Here is a 25457-nt window from a genome sequence, read left to right on the forward strand (position 1 = left end):
TCTATCAAAGTTAGTCATTGCACAATGTGGCTGTTACTGTGTACAATGTTCTGGTTCTGCTCATTTCACTCAGCATCAGTCCATACAAGTCTTTCCAGGTTTTTCTGAAGTGTGCCGGTCATCATTTCTTATAGCACAATAATATTCCATCACATTCATATACCATAACTTGTTCAGCCATTCCCCAATCGAAGGGCATCCCTTCAATTTCCAATTCTTTGCCACCACAAAAAGAGCTGCTATAAATATTTTTGTACATGTGGGTCCTTTTCCCATTTTTATGATCTCTTTGGGATACAGCCCTAGAAGTTATATTGCTAGGTCAAAGGGTATGCACATTTTTTTTACCTTTGGGCATAGTTCCAAACTGCTCTCCAAAATGGTTGGATCATTTCACAATTTCACCAATAATGCATTAGTGTTCCAATTTTTCCACATCTTCTCCAACATTTATCATTTACCTGTTTTGTCGTGTTGGCCAATCTGATAGGTGTGATGTAGTATCCTGGAGTTGTTTTTATTTGCATTTCTCTAATCAATAGTGATTTATAGCATTTTTTTCATATGATTATAGATGGCTTTAATTTCTTCATCTGAGAACTGCCTGTTCATATCCTTTGACTATTTATCAACTGGGGAATGACTTGTATTCTTACAAATTTGACTTAGTTCTCTATATATTTTAGAAATGTGGCTCTTCTCAGAGACACTGGTTGTAAAAATTCTTTCCCAGTTTTCTGCTTCTCTCCTAAACTTGGTTATATTGGCTTTGTTTGTGCAAAAACTTTTCAATTTAATGTAATCAAAATTATCCATTTTGCATTTCATAATGTTCTCTGTCTCCTGTTTGGTCATAAATTCTTCTGTTCTCCATAAATCTGACAGGTAAACTATTTTTTGTTCTCCCAGTTTGCTTATAGTATCAGCCTTTATGTCTAAATCATGAACCCATTTTGACTTTATTTTGGTATATGGTATGAGATTTTGGACCATACCTAGTTTCTGCCATACTCTTTCCTAGTTTTCCTAGCAGTTTTTGTCAAATAGTGACACCCTATAAACTGATGCCAGACTTTCTTTTTCTTGATTGTTAAAACTGGCAAAAATGAACTCTCATTTTTTTTAAACGTCTTTTATGTTGCTCTTAGTCTTTACATTCTAAGGCTTGATTAGGAAAAGTTTGGAAGTCCTATTGAAGTGACTGATTCCTGAGTTGAATGCTTTTTTTTTTTAGGCACTTTGTATTATAAAACTTTATTTTGGTCTCCTTATACCATGTTAAGTACTATAAATCTCTGCTTTTACTAAGTTGTTAAATAAAGTTATAACAGTTATAAAGGGCAAAAAAAGGCATATTATTGGTGAAGGAATATTATTTGACATTTGAAAGCATGGCAAGGGATATATCGTTCTTTCTAAAATAACTAATTTTGTTCCCACTGTGCTAAAGTCAGAAATGAACCACTATCCCAAGAAACTTAAATCATGATGTCATACTATTCCTAATTTTCCTCATGGTACCTAACCATCTCTGTCTTTCGTTTCCACTATGGGAGTCTTTGGGTTATTGGGGTCTTTGGGTTTATCAAATAGTAGATGAGTATAGTCATTGACTACTGTGTCTTGCATACCTAACCTATTCCACTGATCCACTACTCCATTTCTTAGCCAGTACTGAGTAGTTTTGATGATTGCTGCTTTATAATACAATGTAAGATCTGAGACGGCTAGGCCACCTTTCCCTGCATTTCTTTTCATTACCTTGAGTCACTTCTTAAAGATACCCATTCACTGAATAGGTGTTGCCTCACTCAAAGTAAGAACCTGAAAAGACCTTAGCTTAAAAGGGCCAAGCTCTCCCACTGCATCCTCGGCTATCTCCACTTGTCTTGATTAATATCTGGCCACTGGACCTAGACAGCTCTAGAGAAGAAAAGTGAGGCTGGTGACTTTGCACACCCTTCCTCACTCAAATCAAAGTCAATTGCAAGTCATGTCATCATCTCCCTGATGTCACAGTCCTCTTTGAAAACAAAAGATAAACCACACAACCACAAACCACACAAACACATCTCACTCTCCTCTCATGTCAATTTCATCAATGTGTGCAGGGCACTTCCAACCTTGACCAGGTGTTTTTAAGTAAATTAAGAAATTTATGAGTGTGCCAAAATGAAAAAGATTGAAAAGCATGGCTACACTGAAACTTAAGCTTAATGTTCTAGATCTAACAGAACTGTACTGATGTCCTTAGCCTTAACCTAAAATTGACTTTTGCTTCTTCTGTATTGTTAGTATCCATCCTTCCTGCCCTTCAGGGCTTATTGCAACTATTATAGACTTGTTCCTCCTGTTTTGTCAATATTACCAAATCTTGCTCTCTAGCTTTTCATCCTCTTTTCCTAATTATACCCCGGTCTGAGACACAGAAACAGAAATGTCTAATCTCCAATCCCAAGAAAAACATCTGGTAAAATAAAAATTTTAAAAATAGCAGCCACCTCATGATTTGATTATTGGCTAAGATCACTGTAATGTCAAATGAAAACATCCTACAACATCATGGGGACAAACAGCCTCAAAATGAGCTGTTGTTACTCTACTGAAACAAGCTTTGTTACATTGGCACATCATCACAATAGGGACAAAACTACTCATTAATTCTTACCTAGTCTAAGGGTCCCTCATAAGAAGGTAGATTTCATTGTTTATTATTAAATTTGGAAATTTAACCCCAATGTTTCTAATTAGGGATGTTTATTGAGGTCCCCATACTGTTAGTCACAAGGGCTTGTGGAAGATCATGGCAAAATTTGGTTGCCTGGAGAAATTCTTCAATATTGTACACCAGTTTCATGATGGCATGCTTTCATGGGTTCTGGATAATGGACAATGCTTTCCCAGTCAAAAACAGAGTGAGGCAGGAATGTGTGTTTGCTCCCATGCTTTTTAGCATGATGTTTTTAGCAATGTTGTTGGAGCCTTCAATAAGGACAAAAACAGCATCAAGATTGGCTACTGCACTAATGGTAAATTATTTAACTTGAAAAGGCTACAAGCCAAGATTAAAGTGGAGGTAGAGTTGGTACATGACTTTTTGTTCACAGACGATTTGCACTCAACACTGTCTCTGAGGCTGAGATGCAACAGAGTACATATCAATTCTCTGCTACTTGTGCTAATTTTGGCATAACAATTAACACAAAGAAAACACAGGTGCTCCACCAGCCAGCACTGTACCATACATACATGGGACCATCAGTTACAGCAAATGGAAAAATTTTGAATACTGTGGATAAGTTCACTTACTTTGGCAGTATATTTTCCATGGATATACACACAGATGATGAGGCTGACACACACATTGCTAGAGCTAATTAAGTGTTTGGGAGGTTCTGAAGGAAAGTGTAGGCAAGAAGAGGTATTACTCTGCCTACCAAACTGATATGCTACAAAGCCAGTGTGCTGACCTTACTGTTGTATACCAGTGAAACCTGGACAGTATACTAGTGCCATGTGAGGAAACTGAATCACTTCCATTTGAATTGTCTAAGAAAGATTCTGAAGATTACCTGGCAAGATAAAGTACCAGACACTGAGGTCCTTTCTAGAACTGAACTGCCAAGCATTTAAACCCTAATGAAGACAGTGAAACGCTGATGGGCTGGCCATATTGTTTGAATGACAAACGTACATTTGCCTAAAACATGATTTTAAGGAAAACCCACATGGAGGTCAGAAGACACAATACAAGGACAACTTCAAGGTCTCTCTGAAGAACTCTGGAATTGACTGTGAGCGATGGGAGACACTGGCAGAGGACTGCCTAGCATGGCATGCCTACATCAAAGAAAGTGCTGTGCTCTATGAGCAAAGCAGAATTGCTGTGGCTCAAAAGAAATGTGAGATGTGCAAATTTAGTGACATCTGTATTCCAAAATTTCATATAGTCTGTTTATGTAGTAGAGCTTTCCAAGCTCATTATTGGTCTGACTAGCCATAGTCAGACCCATAGTACATTGACCCTCACATAGTGATGTCATTTTGGTCCTCTGAGTATGAAGGACAACAACCAAACCAACCTAGACTTTCATCTTTCTCGCTATTATATTTCTTCTCCATCTCTAATTCCCTTACTCACTTCTGTTCCTTAAGATTTTCCTTGTCCAGGATCTAAGACATCTCCAAAGGCCTCATGATAGAAAATGCTATCCACATCCAAAGAAAGAACTATGGAGTTTGAATGCAGATCGAAGCATACTATTTGCTCTTTTCTCTTCTTCTGTTTTGTTTTGTTTCTTCTTTCTGGTGGTTCCTCCTATTGGCTCTAATTCTTACTTACATTACTAATGTGAAAATATGTTTAATAGGAATGTATATGTACAGCCTAGATCAGATTGCGTTCTGTCTTGGGGAGGGTAGTGGGGAGGGAGCGGGAGAAAAATTTTAAACTGAAAAGCATATGGAAGTGTTGTTGATAAATCAAAATAAATTAATTTATTAAAAAAAAGATGATTTTCTTTGTCTGACAGATTTGGATTCAGTAATGTGTTCTATGTATTAAACTATCTGGACCTTAATGATACCTATTCCACCAAAATCTTTCCTCATAAATGTATTCACAGAATCTCAAAGTAGGAAAGGACCTCAAAAGTAATTTTATCCAACACATAGTTGAACAGAAATCTTCTCTTGCCTACTCTAGTCCTCCATCCTTCATTATGTTCCTGAAAAATGATCATCCCTCTAGTAATGGGAAACTCACCACCTTAAAGGCAGTCCATCCCACTTTTGGACAAGTTTTGTCAAGAATGTTTCCTTATATAAAGCCAAAATGCGTCTCTCTGCAAGTATCAAACATTTTTCCTAGTTCTGACTTTTTGGAACAAGCAAAAGAAATTTAATCCCTTTCCCAAATGATAACCCTTTAAATGCTTAAAGACAATTATCATATTAACATGCCTTCCCCTCCTAAGATGTCTTTTATATAAGTTAACTATTCCTTCAATTGATCCTTATACAGCATAATGACCTGCTATCTCCCATCATGGTTATCTTCTTCTAGATATGATCTAGTTTTTAACATTCCTCCAAAAATGTGGTGCCCAGAAATAAACACAATAGTAAAAATTTGGTCTAAGCAAGATAGAGCACAATGGGACTACCACCTCCCTTACTTTCAACATAATGCCTCTATTAAACCAACCTAAAAGCACATTAGCTTTTTTTTTTGCTAAAAAGTCACACTGTTTATTCATACTGAACTTGAAGTCCATCCAAACCCTTTCTTTCACATGAACTGTTATTCAGCTTTCTCACCCCTATTCTATACCTGTATAGCTGATTTTTTAGCCCATATAGGCTTTTCATTTATGCCTATTAAATATAATTTTACCGATCTACTCTTTAACATATAAATGATTAAAGGACATAAACAGGCAGTTCCTAAAGAACAAATAGAAGTTATCAATAACCACAAAAAAAATTAAAACAAATTAAGAGAAACTGTACATTAAAGCAGTTCCAAGAAATCATACATCAGGGCTGTCTTCTGAATAGATAATGCCCTTGGTTTCTCTAAAGGTTTTTTCCCAGTAACTGCCATTAGTGAGACACTTCTATTGCGTCTTCATTTGCCCTTTCTTCCCAGAATACTTGGTGAAAGGCAAGAACCCCAGGCACCAATATGACTACAAGTCTATGCCCATAAGCTGCAATCCATACCCCAGGGCGAGGGTAGTGCAAGTAGTAATGCCTTTCCCAAATCAACAGGGCAGAGAAGCAACCAGGTTGAGTCAGAATTCCCATTCCAAAAAATGAATACAATTAGTGTAACAGGAGGAATTTAGTATTGGAGCCTAGAATGGTCAAGAGTTCTGAGACCATGTGAAGCATGCAGAGAAGACCATTGTATCCCAAAAGCGACTGCCAGCTTCCTAAGCTACTTCTGTGAGTAACTGAGCTAATACCCTCTACGGCTGCACTAGGAGACAGAAAAGTTTCTAATGAAATAACTTGCAATCTTCCTCTTTGGTAAGTACAGAGGCATAACAAGGAATTGGGGAGATCAGACTCCAGGCTAAGGGTAGGGGAGACAGTTTTGAGGTTAAGTGAAAGAGATGACCATGTATTATGTTCTCAGCTACTTCATGTTTCTTAATATTACCACGCCTTTCCTAACCTAATTAAACTTTGTTGTTTCATTATAATATATTTCTTCAAGTTTTACTACCCGCTTAGTACTCAAAAAGGACTTATCATTGCTTGAAATAAAGAAAAAGGGGGAAAAAATCAAGCTGTTCAGTTTTGGGGTTTTTGGGTTTTGCTTTTTTGGTGAGGTGATTGGGGTTAAGTGACTTGCCCAGGGTCACAGTTAGTAAATGTTAAGTGTCTGAGGCTGGATTTGAACTCAGGTCCTCCTAACTCCAAGGCCAGAGTTCAATTCACTGTGCCACCTAGTTGCCCTCAAGCTTTCCATTTTAAAAGAAAACAAGGTCCCTGCAGAGCTTCCCACACAACATGGACAGCTCTCCCTGAAGGGATTTAGGACCTGGGGTGAACTGTCAGTCACCCTCTCACTCTCAGATGAGAAATCAATCCATTCAGCTTGGTGCTTGAAAACTCATTCTGGGTACTGAGGAAGCTGGGGCACTAGTCCTCTCTCCCTCTTTCTCCAAGGCCCAAGATCCCCTTCTCTCTACTTCACCACTCCCACAGAGCAAGTTTGATGCTGTAAAATTCCTCTAGGTCCCTGTAACAACATAGGGACATCCAAACTTTATTCCAGGGATCCCTGAAACACATAGGGAATCTAAATGGAGAGACACCCTCACAGATGGAAGATCCACCATTCAAAAGAGTCCAAAATAGGTGGCATTGCAAGGAATGTGCAAGAAAAAGTTAATGAAAAACAGCTTGATAATGTGGTTATTTTAAAAAGAAAAGTAAACAAATATTACCAAATTCCTCTCCAAGGAAAGGATCAAAAGGAACAAAACAAACTGTATTTGAACAGAATTGCATTTAAATGCACTGCACAAGAAGGTATTTGTCTGACAAAATTAGACTGTTCACCCAGGCATTCTGCAAATCAAGTTAAGCATGGTGATGATGGTAATGAATCCAACCAAGATTCATTTTCACTTGAGAAGAATAAATTTGAAGAACCAGGTATGCTGGAATTTAAGTTACGTCCAGAAGAATTATTTAAGAATGGAAACAGTGAAGAACATCCAGATTTTAAGTCTTTTCCCAGGAAGGAGCAAGTTCCTGTACAAGGCATAAAAAGTACAAAAGAAGATTGGTTAAAATGTATTCCTCAGAAGAAAAGGGAAAACAGAAGCAAAGATAAAGATGATAATGCTCTATCTAATTCAAGAGTGTAAAAGGTAACATTGAGTGTGGATGGATGCAAGGCTGTTCAGAACCCTCCAAAAGATTCAAAAACAGTATTTCAGATCTACAAGAAATTATATTTGGAGAAAAGAAGTAGAAGCCTAGATGACAGTCCTACAAAATAATTATCTTTTTGTTAGATAAAGTTTAGGAAGCAATGTGTGGTACTGAAAATGTCCAAATGCTATTCCTTCAAGGATTAATTTCTATTCTTTCTCCTTTTAAAAATTCAATTCCATAGCTGGCAGTGGATTCACTACTGCAATTATGAGGCTTTCCTGTCATAAACTTTATTTCTGACTTAACTAATATCATTTGGAAACATCTTGTTTGTATGTGGAGAAAGTTTAATATTTCTTTGCTTAGAAAAACCATCAAAAAAGTTGATGCAAAGAAACCTGATTGTGCTTAACAGAGAAGCCATAAAGTATTTAGATGCTACATTGTTGAACCAAACAGACATAATTACAAAGTAATTGTTTAGTTTAATTTTTTTATTTTTGTATTTCAAATGCCGACTAGAGCTGTTAAAAATTCATCCTTAAATCTGAGGAAAAGCTGTTCCTCAACAACTACTTGTACACTTTAATTAGATTGTAAATACAGTCTTCTGTTTATAAGCTATACTAGCAGATCTTAACTAATTGTGAATTTTGAAATATATTCTTGAGTATTTTGCAAAAAGTGCCATTTTGTACTGTTAAATTTTGTAGCACTTGAATTGTAAACTTTTCCCCAAAGTCTTGGTGTTTTTACTTATTACAGTGAATACATTATGGATGTTTAAACATTACTTTTCATACTTGAAACAAACATTTGTTGAGAAAAAATAAATAAATAAATGGAGAGACACCAAAACTCTCCAATGGATCCCTGCCACTATGAGGGCAATCCTAATAGAATTCTAAAACTATCTAATGATAAGAGAAGCAGACCCATTTTGAGACTAAAGAAAATAGGATCAGGTAAGCCCCAAATAAGTGAGGCTCCCAAAAGGGATTAATCATTTGGAGTTGATTACTTGTAGGTCTCAGGGTAGCAGGCAAACCTATCCTTAAGGTCCTGCAGCCTGTATGGATCTCACAATAAGGGAGGCAGTCTAAGTCTGTTTAAAAGAAGGAGGAAAAATATAAACATTTATCAACTAGGACCCAGCATTTTAAGATGCAAAGTCCATTCTTTTCATATTAGCCACAATATCAATACTCATAAAGGATTCAGTAATTCAGCAGGAATCAGTACTTAAATACTTAACTACACAAAAGTCTTCTCAAAAGGAACTGGTTTGACTTTTAAAGGAAACCCACCAGAAAAAGAAAAAAAAACTAATTATACAATTACACCTAAACAAAGACCAAAAAAAATGCGAATTTTTCTCTAGTAGATCTTGAAATTAGGAAATTTGATAATGAAGGCAATAGGTAGAGAATCTCTCCAGTAGGTTGCCCTAAAATTCAAAGGACTCAATATTTATCCCAGCTAAGACCCCACATGTAATATAGATAGATGGCTACCTGATATAAAATGATCAGCCCATGTGTGGCACGAGTAGATAAATATCGGGCATGCTCTATCTCCAAAGGCAGACTCTGACTCCCACTTTTGTGAAGAATAGAAGAGCTGTGGTTGTACCATTAGCAGCCTAGTGAAAGAAGGGCTAGCAGGATCCAGGATTTCTAAGCCTGGAAGAACTCTCCTTCATTCTATCATCTCTAAGAAGTGTATTGAAATGTAGTTATTAATGACACATCAAATATTTATTTTCTAGGGGTACAATGTTCTTTAAAGGACTTTGAATAACAGCCATGTTTCCCGGTCACCATAACATGTAGTTTACTTGCAACCAGCTTAGCTCTTTCCTACCAAATGCTGGTTGTACACACAAAACAATCTCAGACATGGAGCAAAAACATTTATCCCAGCAAACAGTAAGCAGAAATCAGGGAATTTAAATAACTTAGGATAGGTAAGATATACAAGAGTAAAGGAGCTCTTCAACTAAAAAATGAAATAAAATTTCAGTTCTACCAAGATGAGAATGTTACCAGGCAAATGGACTTTTAGTAGTTTCTGAGAGTCCAGGTGCCAGAATCAAAGAATATGTTGGAGGGGCCAGCTTCCCCACATGTCCGCAGCTCCAAAGAGATCTCTTATCCTCTATTCAAAAGCTGATGCTTTGCATTTCTCATACATCCCTCTTAAACTCTGCTTCTTTCTCTCCTTAGTCTCTCCACACTTATACAGCAACATGGGTGCAGTGGTCTCTCAGCCAATTAAAAATTATGTGTCTCTCCATATACAAAGCCTGCCAGGGTCACAGGGCTATCCTTCAGGAAATCAGCCCAAGCCACCTGAAGGCAAAGATGTTATATATATAATGTATATATTTCTAATATGTATTTATCTCAAGGCCCAGTATGCTGATGATTTGAGGAGGAAAATGGCTAGGTGAATATGGCCTTCTTGCCTCACCAGAAGTCTTAGAAAGTAAGACCTGTAGCTGAAGAAGCTGTACAAGCAGAGGGTGAAGTAACAAGAGTTATGGGTATACAGACCTGAGGTTCCCTTTTTCATTTCACTGCATTGCCATTGAGAGACTTTCTGGTTGCCAAGCAAGGGATGGAGAGAAGAAAGCCATTAAAATTAGACTGAGGCTTTCTGCTTGTCACATGAGCACAGTTGACTTTGGGACTGGGGATTACTGGGCAGCTCTCTCCAGTGACTTGGAGGAGCCAAACATATGATCAGTGCTCCCCAAATCCATGGAACAGCCAGATCTATACAGCAAAGCTCAGTACATCAGAAGTGAGTGCTGAGCAGTGGGGGCTGGCAACTATTGAAACTCCTATTATCTGGTGAAATGGCAGGGCTAATAACTCTCTTCCACCATTTCCTGTGATTTCCTTTGATACAGTCTGAGACCTAGAAGCAAGGTCCCACACAAATATCCCTGACCACCTACTCCCTTTCCATAACCTACTGGTGTCAGAGGAGTTTTGGGAGAAGGCTGAAGGCAAAGGAATAAGTGCAAGAGTTAAGTGTAGGAGCACTTGATATTTTTGTTTTATTTTTCCTATGTCTAATAACTATGTGGCCACAGTATGGTGAATGCTTTCATCCGACAAATCTGAGAAAGAGGGGACTGATTCTAGATGCACAGTGGAGGTTCTAGAGTCTTTCCTACTTTGAACATTTTTGAATAATATTCCATATTATCCCTTAGCTAAATGCTAAACCCAGACAATGCTGCTGTTTGAAGCCATGTGACTTGATGAAAGTTGGGGGAGAGGAAAAGAGTTTAGGTATTTGCAGTCTGAATACCTTCTGATGACTTTTGAGAAGCTTTACACCACATGCAACCAATAGGTACTTAGATAGTCAATAGACTGGTGACTCAAAGAGAATGATCTCTAGTGGACAACTCAGATATTCAGGTCCTCTGCTGAACAATTAATAGGATAACACATTGCCTTTCTGTAGCTTTAAGGAAGACAGCCCATGAGGACACATGGATTGCTTACACTGCAGTGTCACCCCTTCAGTGCCTCAAGAATCACAAATAGTGGGCTGTATCCCAAAGAGATCATACAAATGGGAAAAGGACCCACATGTACAAAACACATTTATAGCAGCTCTTTTTGTGGTGGCAAAGAATTGGAAATTGAGAGGATGCCCATCAACTCAGGAATGGCTGAACAAGTTGTGGTATATGAATGTAATGGAATACTACTGTACTATAAGAAATAATGAACAAACGACTTCAGAAAAACCTAGAAAGACTTGTATGGTCTGATGCTGAGTGAAATGAGCAGAACCAAGAGAATGTTGTACACCATAATAGCCATATTGTACGATGACTAATATTGATAAACTTAACCCTTCCCAGCATTACAAGGATCTAAGACATTTCCAAAGGACTCATGATGGAAAATGCTATCCACATCCAAAGAAAGAACTATGGAGTTTGAATGCAGATTGAAGCACACTATTTGCTCTTTTTTTTCTTCTGTTGAGTTTTATTTCCTCTTTCTGGTGGTTCCTCCTATTGGTTCTAATTCTTACATACAACATCACCAACGTGAAAATATGTTTAATAGGAATGTATATGTATAGCCTATATCAGATTGTACGCTGTCTTGGGGAGGGTGGTGGGGAGGAAGAGAGAGAAAAATTTTAAACTCAAAAGCATATGGAAGTGATTATTGATAAATCAAAATAAATAAATTAAAATTTAAAGAAAAAGAAATGATGAACAGGCAGACTTCAGAAAAACCTGGAAAAACTTGTATAGAATGATGCTGAGTGAAATGAACAGAACCAGGAGAACACTGTACACAGTAACAGCCACATTGTGCAATGAGTAATGTTAATAGACTTAGCCCATCTCCAAAGGTCTCATGATGGAAAATGCTACTGGGGCAGCTAGGTGGCGCAGTGGATTGAGCACTGGCCCTGAAGTCAGGAGGACCTGGGTTCAAATCTGGTCTCAGACCAAACACTTGACAACTTAATAGCTGTGTGACCCTGGGCAAGTAACTTAACCCCAACTGCCTAAAACTAAAATAAATAAATAAATAAGTAAAAAGAAAATGCCATCTACATCCAAAGAACTACAGAGTTTGAATGCAGATCGAAGCCTACTATTTGCTATTTTTTTCCTTCTGTTTTGCTTTGTTTTTTCTTTCTGGTGGTTCCCCCTATTGGTTGTAATTCTTCCTTACATCACTAATGTGAAAATATGTTTAATAGGAATGTATATGTATAGCCTATATCAGATGGTACACCGTCTTAGGGAAGGAAGCAGGGAGGGTGGGGGAGAAAAATTTAAAACTCAAAAGCTTATGGAAGTGATTGTTGATAAATCAAAATAAATTAATTTAAAAAAGAATCACAAATAGTCCACAAGCATCATACCTTTGAGAGTAACTGCAAACTTTAAAAAGTAGAGGAGCCCCCCCCCAAAAAAGAGAGAATTCTATTCTGAATCTTATTCTCAGCAGTAGAGGATTGGTTGCTGGGGTCAAAATGACAAGAACACTTGAGAAGTGACTATTCCACCTTAGAGTTTGTAATATAAAATAAAAGCAAATCTGGAAGTTGTCTGACATGCAAACTAGAATTTTTTGAAAGATATTTCAAAGGGCTCAGAGGAAAGATAGATAGGATCTATAACCCATGGAATGGAATTATCCCATGAAAGTTCTATAATGAAAGTCAGCCCAAGGGGATATGGGTCTCAAGAACAAAATTCCAAAGACACAAAGAAAAACAATTGCAATGAGAAGGAAAATTCAAAACTTATCAGAAACAGATATAAATACACAGGAAACTTAACAACAAAGAGATTTTTAAAAGACGTGTGAAGATAAAAGCAAAGGAAAAGTATTAGAAAATACATACAAAAGCATGGCAAAGTTCTATAAGAATAGTGTTCAGGATAATAAAAATTACATTTAACTGAGACTGACAAAGAAAAATGGATAAAAAGGATCTCTTTAATACTGCTATATTGTAGGGGGCAGAATCAAGATGGCAGAGTAAATAAGCAGTGACTTGCTTGAGCTGTCCCCCAAACACCTCCTAATACCTGTAAAAAATAGCTCTAACAAATTCTACAGCAGCAGAACCCATAAAAAGACAGAGTGAAACAAATGTCCAGCCCAAGACAACCTGTGGGATGGTTGATTGGAAAGGTCTATTGCACTGGGTCAGGAAAGTAATGCAGTTCAGCATAGGCGCACAGGCAAAGACTTTCCAGACTTCTCAACCCACAAACGCCAAAGAAAACTTAGAAGATCAGTAGGAAAAGTCTGTGACTATGGTGAGAGAGAACGTAGGTCCTAGCCCCAGAGCAGCAGCTGCCTCAGGAGCTCTCAGCCCACAGACAGAGGGAGAATCGAGTGGTGGATCGGAGGGGGATTGCAGGGATCTCTTTGCTGGTGCTGAGGCAGGATTCTCTTACTTTGCCCACGCTTGGATCTGGGTCACAGTTCTGGGTGGTGGTCCTGGGGCAAGAAGGAGGGCTGCTGTGGTGGAGCTTGTAGTGGCAGTGAAGAGGGAATCTTTCTCACAGTTCCAAGGCAGAAAAGAGTGCTTATGGTCACTCACAGACCAGAGCCCAGGCCAGGAAAGAAGTAAACACCTCACCCATGATCATACCATCTTGGAAGAACTGAAAACTTACAGGTTCCTAGAAGTATCTCTGAAAATAGCTGCACAAAACCCCCAAAGCTTGGGATAGTACATTCTCCACGCTGGAAGGAGATCCCTACCTTAACAAAGAGTTTAAAACTCAAGAAATTGACTAGGATCATAAGCACAAAAAAAGCCAGACTATAGAATCTTTCTTTGGTGATAAAGAAGATCAAAACACACAACCAGAAAAAGACAACAAAGTCAAAGCTCCTACCTCCAAAGCCCCTGATTAGTGAACATATTAAAAAGAAATGATAATCACATAGAGCCAGGATGACCTCATCAAGAACAGGTCATTTCAGGCTAATCTAATTTTTTTGGTAAAGTTACTAAGTTGATTAATTAGGGGAATGCTATAGACCAGGGATGGGGAACCTGTGGCCTTGAGGCTACATGTGGCCCTTTGACTAAATCTGAAGGATTTGTTCTGTGAAGTTTGGATTCAGTCCTCAGGTTCTCCACCCCTGCTACAGACAAATAAAATCTTCAGATTTTGATATCATTGGATCTTTGATCTCATTGATATGGATGTCCTCTCTAGCAATAAAAATTGGAACCCACTCATGTCCATGTCCATGGCAACTAAGCGGTACAGTGGATAGGGTGTAAAGCCTAGAGTTAGTAAGACCTGAGTTCAAATCTGGCCTCAGACATTTACTAGCTGTGTGACCCTGGGCAAGTCACTTAACCCTGTTTGCCTCCGTTTTCTCACCTGTAAAAAAAATGAACTGGAGAAGGAAATGGTAAACCACTCTAGTATCTTTGCCAAGAAAATCCCAAAAGGGGCCTGAAGAGCCAAACATGACCGAAATAACTAACATGTCTGTCCAGCCTGTGTGACCTTGTACTGTGTGATCTCATTTTCTCTTGACATCACCAGGATAGCACTGAAACATATGGACTGTCCAATAATTATCCTTCACTCTCACGATTTGACCAACATATCTTTTTTTGATGAAAAATTTCCCAATGATACCCTTTATTCCAGTTTTTCTTTTACTTATGTATTGTAGATTGCTTATCAAAGCTGTTTACTTTTGATATGCTCATTAAAGGTATTCACCAATGTCATGAAGAAAGTTCTGCTTAGAGTCTAAGTTGAAGAGAGATTCTCCATAGGATGGTAAGGTTCTTCAGATGTTATTGCTTATGGATGACATCATGCTGGTTGCATCAAGTTCCAGAATACTGTATTTTTTGTTTTGTTGTGTTTTTTTTACTTTTAGGCAATTGGGGTTAAGTGACCTGCCCAGGGTCACACAGCTAGTGTCAAGTGTTTGGTCTGAGGCCAGATTTGAACTCAGGTCCTCCTGACTTCAGGGCCCGTGCTCTATCCACTGCACCACCTCGCTGCCCCGAGTTCCAGAATACTGTAGAGCCTACTAGATGAGATCTCTAACCATTCAAAGGAATTTGGTCAGAAAATTATAAAGTTCCTTTAATGGCCCACAACTTTCCTTGGTAACTGAGGCTGATATTTTTAATAAGAATTAAAATATTCTATGGATATTTTTGCATGGCTGCAAGTCATGAAAGATTATAATCTTCAAAGAATTTGAAATGAGTTGTAGATATAGACTATACTTTAAGAAAGCATCTGCTAAAGTCTCATGCTATTTTCATGTAAAATATGTAGAGATGGGGGAGGAAACACAATTTCAAGCTTGTCCATGGTCACAAGCTACTAAGTGTCTGAGGGCAGATTTGAACTGTCTGATGACAGGCCTAGTGGTCAATCCACTGAGCCACTAGCCACCTCTAGTTATACAATAGTACAAATTAGGAGGATATGGTATTAATTAGAAGGACATTTTCAATATAGAGCTTCAAGGATCTGTGCTTTGTCTGGCACTGTTAACATTTTCATCAATGCAAATGTGGTTTAAACATTAGGGAAACCATCAACATAATTAATCATATTAAAAACCAAAACATCCCACACCACATGATCATCTCAACAGATGCTAACAAAGCCTTTGACAAAGTATAGCCCTCTTTTATGCTAAAAACTTTACCAAAGTATAGTCATAGAGGGACTTTTTTAAAAAAAAGATAATATTAAAAGTATCTCTCTAAAACCAAAAGCAACCATCATATGAAATAGAAATACACATAAATGTATACAGTACAATAAATACAGGACTGAATCAAGGATATGCATTCTCCCCACTATTATTTAATACTGTTCTGGAAATGCTAGCAACATCAATAATACAAGAGAAAGAAATTAAAGGCATAAGTATAGGTAAAGAGGCAATAAAACTATCTCTATTTGCCAGTAATATGACAGTACACTTGGAAAATACTAGGGAAGGAGGAAAGATGCTGAGACAATTAATAGTTTCAGTAAAATTACAAAATATCAAACAAAAAATCAACAGCATTTCTATATAATAATCATAAAACCCAAGAGGCATAATAGAAAAAGAAATCCTACCTCAAATACCTATAAATGCATACCTATCTGGGGACTGACCTACCACAACACACAAAAGATTTATATAGACTCAATTACAAAGTATTCCTTAAGGAAACAAAGAACAACTTAAATAAGTGGAGGAATATTCGGTGCTCATGGCTGAGCCAAGTCAACATAATAAGAATGACCATACTAGAAAAAGTAATTTACACTTTAAATACTTGACCAATCAAATTACCAAGGAAATACTTTATAGAGCTGAACTTGAAAAAACAATAACAGAATTAATTTGGAAAAACAAAAGATCTAGAATATTAAGGGAAAGTATGAAAAGAAGTAAGGATGAAAAGAAAGTAGCACTTCTAGTCTTCAAACTAGTTATCCCTTCTACATCACAACTTTCCCCATCACAGTTTCGATATATCACAGGTCAGCATAAGAAATTAAATGGGAATTCTGGGAGAGCTTCACAGTAGCCGCAAACAGTAAGCAAAGACCAGCAGATGACAAGTAAAAAGCTTAAAAACTAAAAAAATTGCATAAAATATATGTATAATATTGTATAAGAACAATATTTTATCTTTTGATACTACAATAATTCAGACTTCTTCTCTAGTGCAAAAAGAGAGCCAAAATATTTTATGTGGATTTTCCAGATCTCAGGGATGCTATGCCCCTAACCCTGCTATGTGGAAAGGATAACTGTATATTATAAAGCAGTATCATCAAAACTATCTGATATTGGTTAAAAAACAGAGAGGCAGATCAATGGAACAGATCAGACAAGGGAGAAATAGAAACAATTGAACTAAATAACCCAGTATTTGATAAAGTAGAAAACATAATCCACTTAAGAAAAACTCTTTATTTGATTAAAAGTGCTGGGAAAACTGTAAAGCAGTCAGGCAGAAATTAGGTTTACACCAACACCTTCTGCCAAAATTCACAAGACATTCTAAATATAGCCTAAATATTAAATATCATAATATAAAAAATTAGGAGAAAATCAGATCATACGCTTCCCAGATACGAGTAGGGATATGTTTTTACCCAAACATAGGCAATTACAAAAGGTAAAATAGATAATTTTGATTATATGAAACTGAAAAACTTCTGCACAGACAAAAGTAATAGTCAAATGAGAAAAATCTTTGTCTCAAATTTCTCTGATATGAGTTTGGTATCCAGGATATAGAAATAATTAATAAATACATGTAAGACTAATAATAGTTATTCCCAAATTCACAAATGGTTAGAGGATATAAACAAAAAGCTCTCAAAAGAATTGCAAAGTATTCACAACAACTTGAAAGAATGCTCCAAGTCACTAATAAGGGAAATGCAAATCAAAACAACTATGAGATTTTACCTCACACCCCGAAAATAGGCAAAAAAAAAAAGAAAAATAACAAAAAATGACAAAAGTCAATTTTGGAGAGGGTGTGGAATAATAGACACACTAATACATTGTTGGTAAAGTTGTGAAATGGCATAATGTTTTTGGAAAATCATTTGAAATTATACAAATAAAGTGACTAAAACATTCATATCCTTTAAACCAGAGATTCCAGTACTGAACTTAGAACCCAAGGAAGTCATTGATATGAAAGTCCCTATATACAACAAAATATATTTATATCAGCACTTTTTGTGATATCAAAGAATTGGAAACAAAGTAGGTGAGCATCATTTGGGACCTGGCTAAACAAACTGTGGTACATAAATGTAATGGATTATTACCGTGCTGTAAGAAATGATATGTGATGAATACAAAGAAACGTGGAATGAGCTACATGAATTGATGCAGAATAAAATAAGCAAAGCCAAGAAAATGACATACACAATAACTATAACAATGTAACTGGAAAAAACAAATACGCACCAGAAAAATCAAAAGTTAATGCAACAAAATTATAAAGATCAAGCAGGACTCAAATGAAGACATATGAGAAGACACCCCCAATCCACCCCTTTGCGAAGGTAAGGGACACACAAGTGTTATACATTGCATGTTTTCAGATTTTTTTCAATATATCCATAAGTTGTGCTGACTTTTTTTCCTCTTTAAAAATACTATTTGTTTTATGGGGATAGAGAGAAGGGAGGGAGAGAGGAAGAGACATAGGAGAGGGAAGAGGACAGAACTTTGGGATAACAATGATGACATAAGAAACAGAAGACATCAATAAAAAAACTTCACTTAAAAAAAATTAAAATAAAGTGCCCTGGCCCCCAAACAGATGCTTAAAAATAAGCTGCCTTCCCAAACTATGCCACTCAGTGTGACCTTAAGGCGAATCACTCTACCTCTTTGCAGCTGCCTATTCCATGAAAGCAAGGAAGACGGACAATTAGGGGCTGGTAAACTATAGCCCAAAAGCCAAATCTGGCCCACTGCCTGTTCTTAAATGGCCCCCATGTGCTAAGGATGGAAAGCTTTCAGCCACATAAAAAAACAGGCAGCAGGCCAGATACGGCTTTCAAGCCATAGTTTGCTGACCTCTAAAATCAAATATAAACCCCTCTGTTTAGCATTTAAAGCTCTTCAAAACCTGGTCCCTTCCTACTTTTTCTGTCTTCTTAGTGTGCTAGGTGGCACAATGGATAGAGCATGGGACTTGGAATTAGGAAGATGTGAATTTGAATCCTAACTCAAACACTTATTAGCTCTGTGACCCTAAGCAAGTTACTTAACCTGTCTGTGCCTCGGTTTCCTCATCTGTAAAATGGGTATAAAAAAGCAACTACAGGGTTGTTGTGAGAATCAAATGTGATAACATATGTAAAGTGCTATGTAAACCTTAAAGTATTCTATAAATGCTAGCTATTTTTATCTTTTTAATTTTTTATTAATTTGTTTCGATTTATCAATAATCACTTCCAAGAATCTTAAGACCCGGAGCCAAGATGGCAGAGTAAAAAGGTAGTTGCTCTCACTCCCCTATCAACCTCTGAAAACCCAGAAAATATCACCCCAGAAAAAAACACTGGAACACCTGAACTAGAAGACAGGGAGTAGCAGTGCAGCAGCCCCGCAAACGGGTCTCCCAGTGCCTCAGCAAAAATAAGGGAAGCACCACTACAAAAGGCTCCAGGTGGATAAGTACCCTGCAGCATTCATCTGAAAAGAGCTGAAGAAAGCAACCTAAAGTCTTCCTAAAGTCCGAGCCTTGCTGATTCCAGCCCAACAGCAGGTAAGCTGTCAGAACCTCCAACTGTCAACCAGGAAGAGATCCTGAAGCCCAGGTGACAGAGCAGGCAAACACCAACACCTGGACCTCTGAGTGCCTCAGTGAGGGTAGGGAAACTGGTGGAGGCCAGCTCAGAAAACCACCAGGTGCCTCAGCACTCTACCTCAAAGCAATCTCCCACTGCATTAGCAGAAATGAGAGAGACAGCACTGCAAGGGGCCCCAGGCAGATAAACACCCTGCAGCACACATCTAAAAGGAGCTGAAGAAAGCTAAAGGAAAGGAAAAGCAGGCAACCTAGAATTGCCTGAAAGTTCCAGCCTTGCTGATTCCAGCCTAAACACCAGGTAAGCTGCCAGAAACCTACAGCCTCCAATTGCCAGCATAAGAGGCCCCAGCACACAAAGCCAGTGACCAAGACCTAGGCTCCCAACACAAGAAGCTTGGGTCAGTGCCCTCTGTTCCCCAGCAGAAGAGCTCAATCTCTTTAAAGGCCAGGGAATAAAGAAACACCATGAGTAAAAAGAAACGTACCATAGATTCATATTATGAGAAGAGTGAAGATCAAGACAGAAATTCTGAAGAGGACAACATTGTCAACAAACCCACATCTGCAACATCAAAAGGGAATATGAACTGGTCTGAAGCCCAAAAAGCCTTCTTAGAAGAGCTCAAGAAGGATTTTAAAAGTCTAATGAGAGAGGTAGAAGAGTCCTTAAAAATACAATCGGCAAACTGGAAAAAAAGTACACTGAAGAAAACAAATCCCTTAAAAACACAATTGGCCAATTGAAGAAGGAAGTGCAAAAACTAACAGAATAAAACAATCAGTTAAAAACTAGAATTGGACAAATGGAAACTAATGACTCTATGAGAGAGCAAGAATCAGTCAAACAGAAACAAAAAAATGAAAAAATGGATGAAAACATAAAATACCTCATCGGTAAAACAACCAACCTGGAAAATCGATCCAGGAGAGACAATTTAAAAATCATTGGACTACCTGAAAATCATGATAAAAAAAAAGAGCCTGGACAGTATCTTCCAGGAAATCATAAAGGAAAACTGCCCTGAAGTCCTAAAACCAGAAGGTAAAATAACCATAGAAAGAATATACCGCTTACCACCTGAAAGAGATCCCAAATTGACAATACCAAGGAATATAATAGCAAAATTCCAAAATTACCAGATGAAAGAAGGTGCTGCAAGCAGCCAGAAAGAAACAATTTAAATATCATGGAACCACAGTCAGGATTACACAGGACCTTGCAGCTTCTACATTAAAAGACCACAGGGCATGGAACATGATATTCCGTAAGGCAAAGGATCTTGGATTGCAGCCAAGGATCGACTACCCTGCAAAAATGAGCATGATTCTTCAAGGGAGGAGATGGATATTCAACGAAATAGAAGACTTCCAAACCTTCCTCATAAAAAGACCAGAGCTCAACAAAAAAATTGAACTTCAAGTACAAGATTCAAGAAAGACATAAACAGGTAAATGGGACAGAAAGATACAAAATGTTGTTAATAAGGGCGGACTGTTTACATCCCTACAAGGGAAGATGACACTTGCAACTATTGAGAACTGTATTGTTATTATACCATGTTAAAGGAGTATACATAAAGGGGGTGGATGTTAGTTGACTTTGATGTAATGATAAAAAAAAATCTAATCAAATGGGTTAAATAGATCCACTAAGTGGATTAGTCTGATCTTAGAAAATGTACTGAGAAAGGAGGAGGCAGACAAGGGTAAATTACATTACAGGAAAAGACAGAAAATCCTATTATAGCAGAGGGAAAGTGGGGGGGGGTGAGTATTGTTTGAACCTTACTCTCATCAGATTTGGCTAAAGAAAAGAATAACATAATCAGTTAGGTATGGAAATCTAACTTGCCCTATGGGCAGTAGGAGGCAAAGGGGAAGGAGGGGAGGGGGATAATAGAAGGGAGGAGAGACTGAAGGAGGCTGTGGTCAAAAGCAAAGTACTGGTGAGGGGGGGAAAGGGAGAGAGGAGAAAGAAAACCATAAATGGGGAAAAAAGGGTGGAGAAAAAGACACAGATAGTAATCATAACTATGAAAGTTGAATTGCTATCTTTTTTTTTTCTTTTCTGTTGAGTTTTGTTTCCTCTTTCTGATGGTTCCTCCTATTGGTTTTAATTTTTACTTACAACTTCACTAATATGAAAATATGTTTAATAGGAATGTGAATGTATAGCCTATATCACATTGTTCACCGTCTTGGGGACATCTTTTTTTTTGCATATTTTATTAATTTATTTTGATTTTTCAACAATCACTTTCATATGCTTTTGAGTTTAAAATTTTTCTCTCCCTTCCTCCCTACCACCCTCCCCAAGATGGCACACAATCTGATATAGGCCATACATTTACATTCCTATTAAACATATTTTCACATTAGTGAAGTTGTAAGTAAAAATTAAAACCAATAGGAGGAACCACCAGAAAGAGGAAACAAAACTCAACAGAAGAAAAAAAATAGCAAATAGTATGCTTCGATCTGCATTCAAACTCCATAGTTCTTTCTTTGGATATGGATAGCATTTTCTATCAGAAGGCTTTTGGAGATGTCTTAGATCCTTGTATTGCTGGGAAGGATTAAGTTTATCAATATTAGTTATCGCAGAACGTAGCTGTCATCGTGTGCAATGTTCTCTTGGTTCTGCTTACTTCACTCTGCATCAGACCATGCCAGTCTTTCCAGGTTTTTGTGAAGTCAGCCTGTTCATCATTTCTTATAGCACAATAGTATTCCATTACATTTATATACCACAACTTGCTCAGCCATTCCCCAATTGATTGGCATCCTCTCAATTTCCAATTCTTTGCCACCACAAAAAGAGCTGCTATGAATATTTTTGTACATGTGGGTCCTTTTCCTATTTGTATGATCTCTTTGGGATACAGCTATTTTTAATTTTAACACATTACTCCCCTCTACTACAGGCCAGTCATACTGGCCTACTTTCTGTTCCAAACATAGTCTCCTATCTCCTTGCCTTTACAAGAAATGTACTGCCCTCTCATCTCTACTTCTTGGAATTCCTGGTATCCTTCAAGGCTCAGCTCAAGAGATGAAAGCTTAAGGCTTACATACATACACACACCCATGCAGTTGCTAGTATTCTCCTTTCCTAAAATACCTTGTATTAATTTTGTATATAATCTATACATGCTTATAATATGTGTATATGTTGTTGCCATCATTGGGATGTAAGCTCCATGAGGTATGTTTTACTTTTATCTTTGTGGCCAAATTGCTTAACATAATGCTTGGCACATAGTAAGTGATTAATAAATTCTTATCAGCTGATTGATTTAGAGCATGGATTCTTGACTTTTTTGTGCCCAAAGCTTAGCACAATACCTGACACATAAGGGACACTTAATAAATGTTTATTGATTGACTGATTGATTATAACTCCCTTGGCAACATAGTGAAGCCAACGAACTACTGCTCAGAATGTTTTAAAATGCATAAAATAAAATACATAACATCAAGAAGGAAACCAGTTATGTTAAAAACAAAAAAAAGACCGTTATCAAAATATTTTAAAAATAAGTTGATGGATGCCAGATTAAGAACTCCTGATTTTAAAAGTTCCCTTTTTTTCCTCATTCAAATCATGAATTTTGTGTCATTGAGAATTTGTTCTTGAGAATTTGGGGTCCAGCTGCAGAATTTTAGTCCATGAGAGTCTACCTATCCTTTCTCCAAATTTTTTAAAATCTATTCTTCCAAATCCACAATACATGCCATATCAAGCCTACATTTCCTCTTTAACACCAACTATTCAAGAGGGTACTGCCCAAGTTTTCTGTTATTTCTACATAAGCAGTTCTTGTTTATAGGTCAAAAATAGGTCCAGAATAGTTCTTCCCTTTCTGGCTTCCCCAACCGAAGCTCTTATAGTCAGTGGCTTGTCTACAATATTGAGTTTTCTGTTCAAGGGTCCATCATGAGTGCCAACCTAAATGATTAAGATCTATAATCTCACAGATGGACTTTTTTTTAATACACTTGAGACTAATTGCTCTGTGTTCCTAAGTGAAAGTATTACTGCCCGAATCAAAAACATGTCAATTACTCACCTTTAGTCACACATTTTTTACAGAAAATATGGCCACAGCTGGTTACAAAGAAATGGGTGCCATCTTTTCGGAAGCATTGATTACAGTGAAACCAATCCATCCTGGAATACAAGTTCAGAAAAGATATCAAAAATTAAAAGTCTAATTGCACAGAACATTGTGGTAGGTGATGGGGAAAACAGAAATTTTAGAAAAAAGTCCTTAAGGAACTTACAGTTTAATAGGGAGATAAAGCACTAATACAGGTACCCATTTTACACAGTATCACCTATGCATATTAGAAAAGTATAAAAGAAAGCCCTATGTGAGGTATGAAGGAAAAGTTCATTAAATAGAGGATGAAGCAAACCTTCCTGGAAAAGGTAGCTTCAAAGCTGAGATTTACATAATATGTAAGAATCAACAGGCAAACAGAAAGAGGGCTTCTAGGTATAGGAAATAGCCTTAGCCTGAAGTCACCAATAGCTCAGCTTGTTTAGTGAAAAGAGAATTGGGTAGTTTGGTTGGAATATAGATTGCATAATGTAAAGTAAAGGTGAGGTTGCAAAGGCAGAGAAGCTGAGCTTTGGACAGTCTTTAAACACTGAGAAAATGTGAGAACATCCAAAGTGCTAGGGTGTGACCTGCACAGGCAGAGCTGTCATTAGGGTTGATCCAAATGCCTAACAATTTTTACTGGTCCCTTTCATCTCTCAGGCCTATGTTGGTTAATGTCAAAACCTTATTAGCAAATAGGTAACAAAACAGAATAGGGTGGGTCTTTCCCTCACCTAGCCCTATAACTATATTGGCAGAATTAAAAAAGTAAATTATGAGAAACCTCTCATAAAATAACCAAAAATGGAACTTTTGTTTTTTGGTAAAGTGGTTTGGCTTCTCACTGAAAATTAACTTCCTAAATAGAGGCATTAGTCCTAAAGTGGAGGCAGCTGCCTTAACTTCCCAGAAATACAAAACCAGGGTAGGTTACAAGTTTTGAGGCTCCAGGTGGGCCCAAGGGTAAAAAAAGTAGGGGCCCATTTTCAAAGGTGGGGCATCTTCAGCAATGTCCGTGGTCATCTAAGGTAGGAGGCTTGGAACGATTGCCCCCTACCTGAAGGATCTGGCTTGTGAGGCGATGGGGGACGCCCTTTTCCCTCAACGGGCACTGGCAACCACCCCGAGGCCCGAAAAGGCGGGAAAAACTAGGCTAGCGGAGCCAGAAGTGCGAGAGTCTGCAGAGTCTTCGAAGCAGACTAAGGAGAGAGGGAAGGAAGAGGAAGTGAAAGTGCGCATGTGCCCAATGAGGGGCCGGGGAACCCCGTGGCTCCGCCCTCTTGTCCTCCCCTCCAATGAAGCGCTGGCCAGTTTCCCTAGCTGTCATACACTTCACGGCCTTCCCCCCGCCCTCTGCTGGCGATGACGTCAGCCCAGGGATTCAAAGGTGCTGAGAGTGTCTTCTGTGCTCAGTCCCCAGGGCATTTTTTTTCTCCTAGTTCGGTGCAGGAACCGCCTCGAACCTGCTGGATTGTTAAATTGTCGGTGTGAGCATTTACATCCGGGAAATCCACAAACGATATAAAATAGAGTTAGATTTATTTGTTTTGTTGGTTGCCTCGATTTAAGAAGGTGATGGCGAAAATGGTAAATTTTAAAGTGTGGCCGGCATTTTGGAGAGCCATCTGTTAAACATTTACCAGCACACCTCTTATATGGCGACAAAGGGAGTCATACGGTGTTATAATTAGAAGGGTCTCTGGGAATCGTACAGCTCTTATTTTAGAGATCAAAGAACAAGCCCTTGTCTGTGAGGTTGCTTGGAAAACTGGGATTAGAATCCAGGCATCCTGCTGTTTGCTAATTACCTCACTTCTCTACCAGTGCAGCTGTAAGTAGAGTAGAATGCTACACTAAATCTTAAGATTCAGAGCTAGAAGGGACCTTCGATATCTTTAGCCACATCCTGACCCCCCTCCCATTTTTTTTAGATGAGAAAATCTCAGGCCTAAAGCATTTAAATGTTACCCAAAGTAGCAGAGTAAGAAATCTAAGATTTTCCATTCATGTCCTCTGGATTAAAATCTGTTACTTTACTATACACAAAGATGCAGTTCATGTAGATGAAGTCTTATGTGCCACCACAACCCCCTCCCCAGACTG

At 37.9% G+C, this 25457-nt stretch overlaps 1 protein-coding gene across 1 annotated transcript in view; it reads right to left on the reverse strand.

Moving 5' to 3' along the window:
• The window catches only part of RNF212B (ring finger protein 212B), a 71681-nt gene extending 47118 nt beyond the window's left edge, over positions 1-24563 (reverse strand). Inside the window, exons 1-2 of the mRNA XM_020983904.2 lie at positions 24412-24563; positions 23319-23419 (exon numbers count right to left, since the gene is read on the reverse strand). Of these exons, the coding sequence (XP_020839563.1) occupies positions 23319-23418 (100 nt within the window). The 5' untranslated portion in view covers position 23419; positions 24412-24563. The remainder of the gene's footprint in view (positions 1-23318; positions 23420-24411) is intronic.
• Positions 24564-25457: the final 894 nt, after the last annotated feature.

The sequence above is a fragment of the Phascolarctos cinereus genome, unplaced genomic scaffold (assembly GCF_003287225.1).
Source record: "Phascolarctos cinereus isolate Bilbo 61053 unplaced genomic scaffold, phaCin_HiC Scaffold_3;HRSCAF=262, whole genome shotgun sequence".
NCBI lineage: Eukaryota > Metazoa > Chordata > Mammalia > Diprotodontia > Phascolarctidae > Phascolarctos > Phascolarctos cinereus.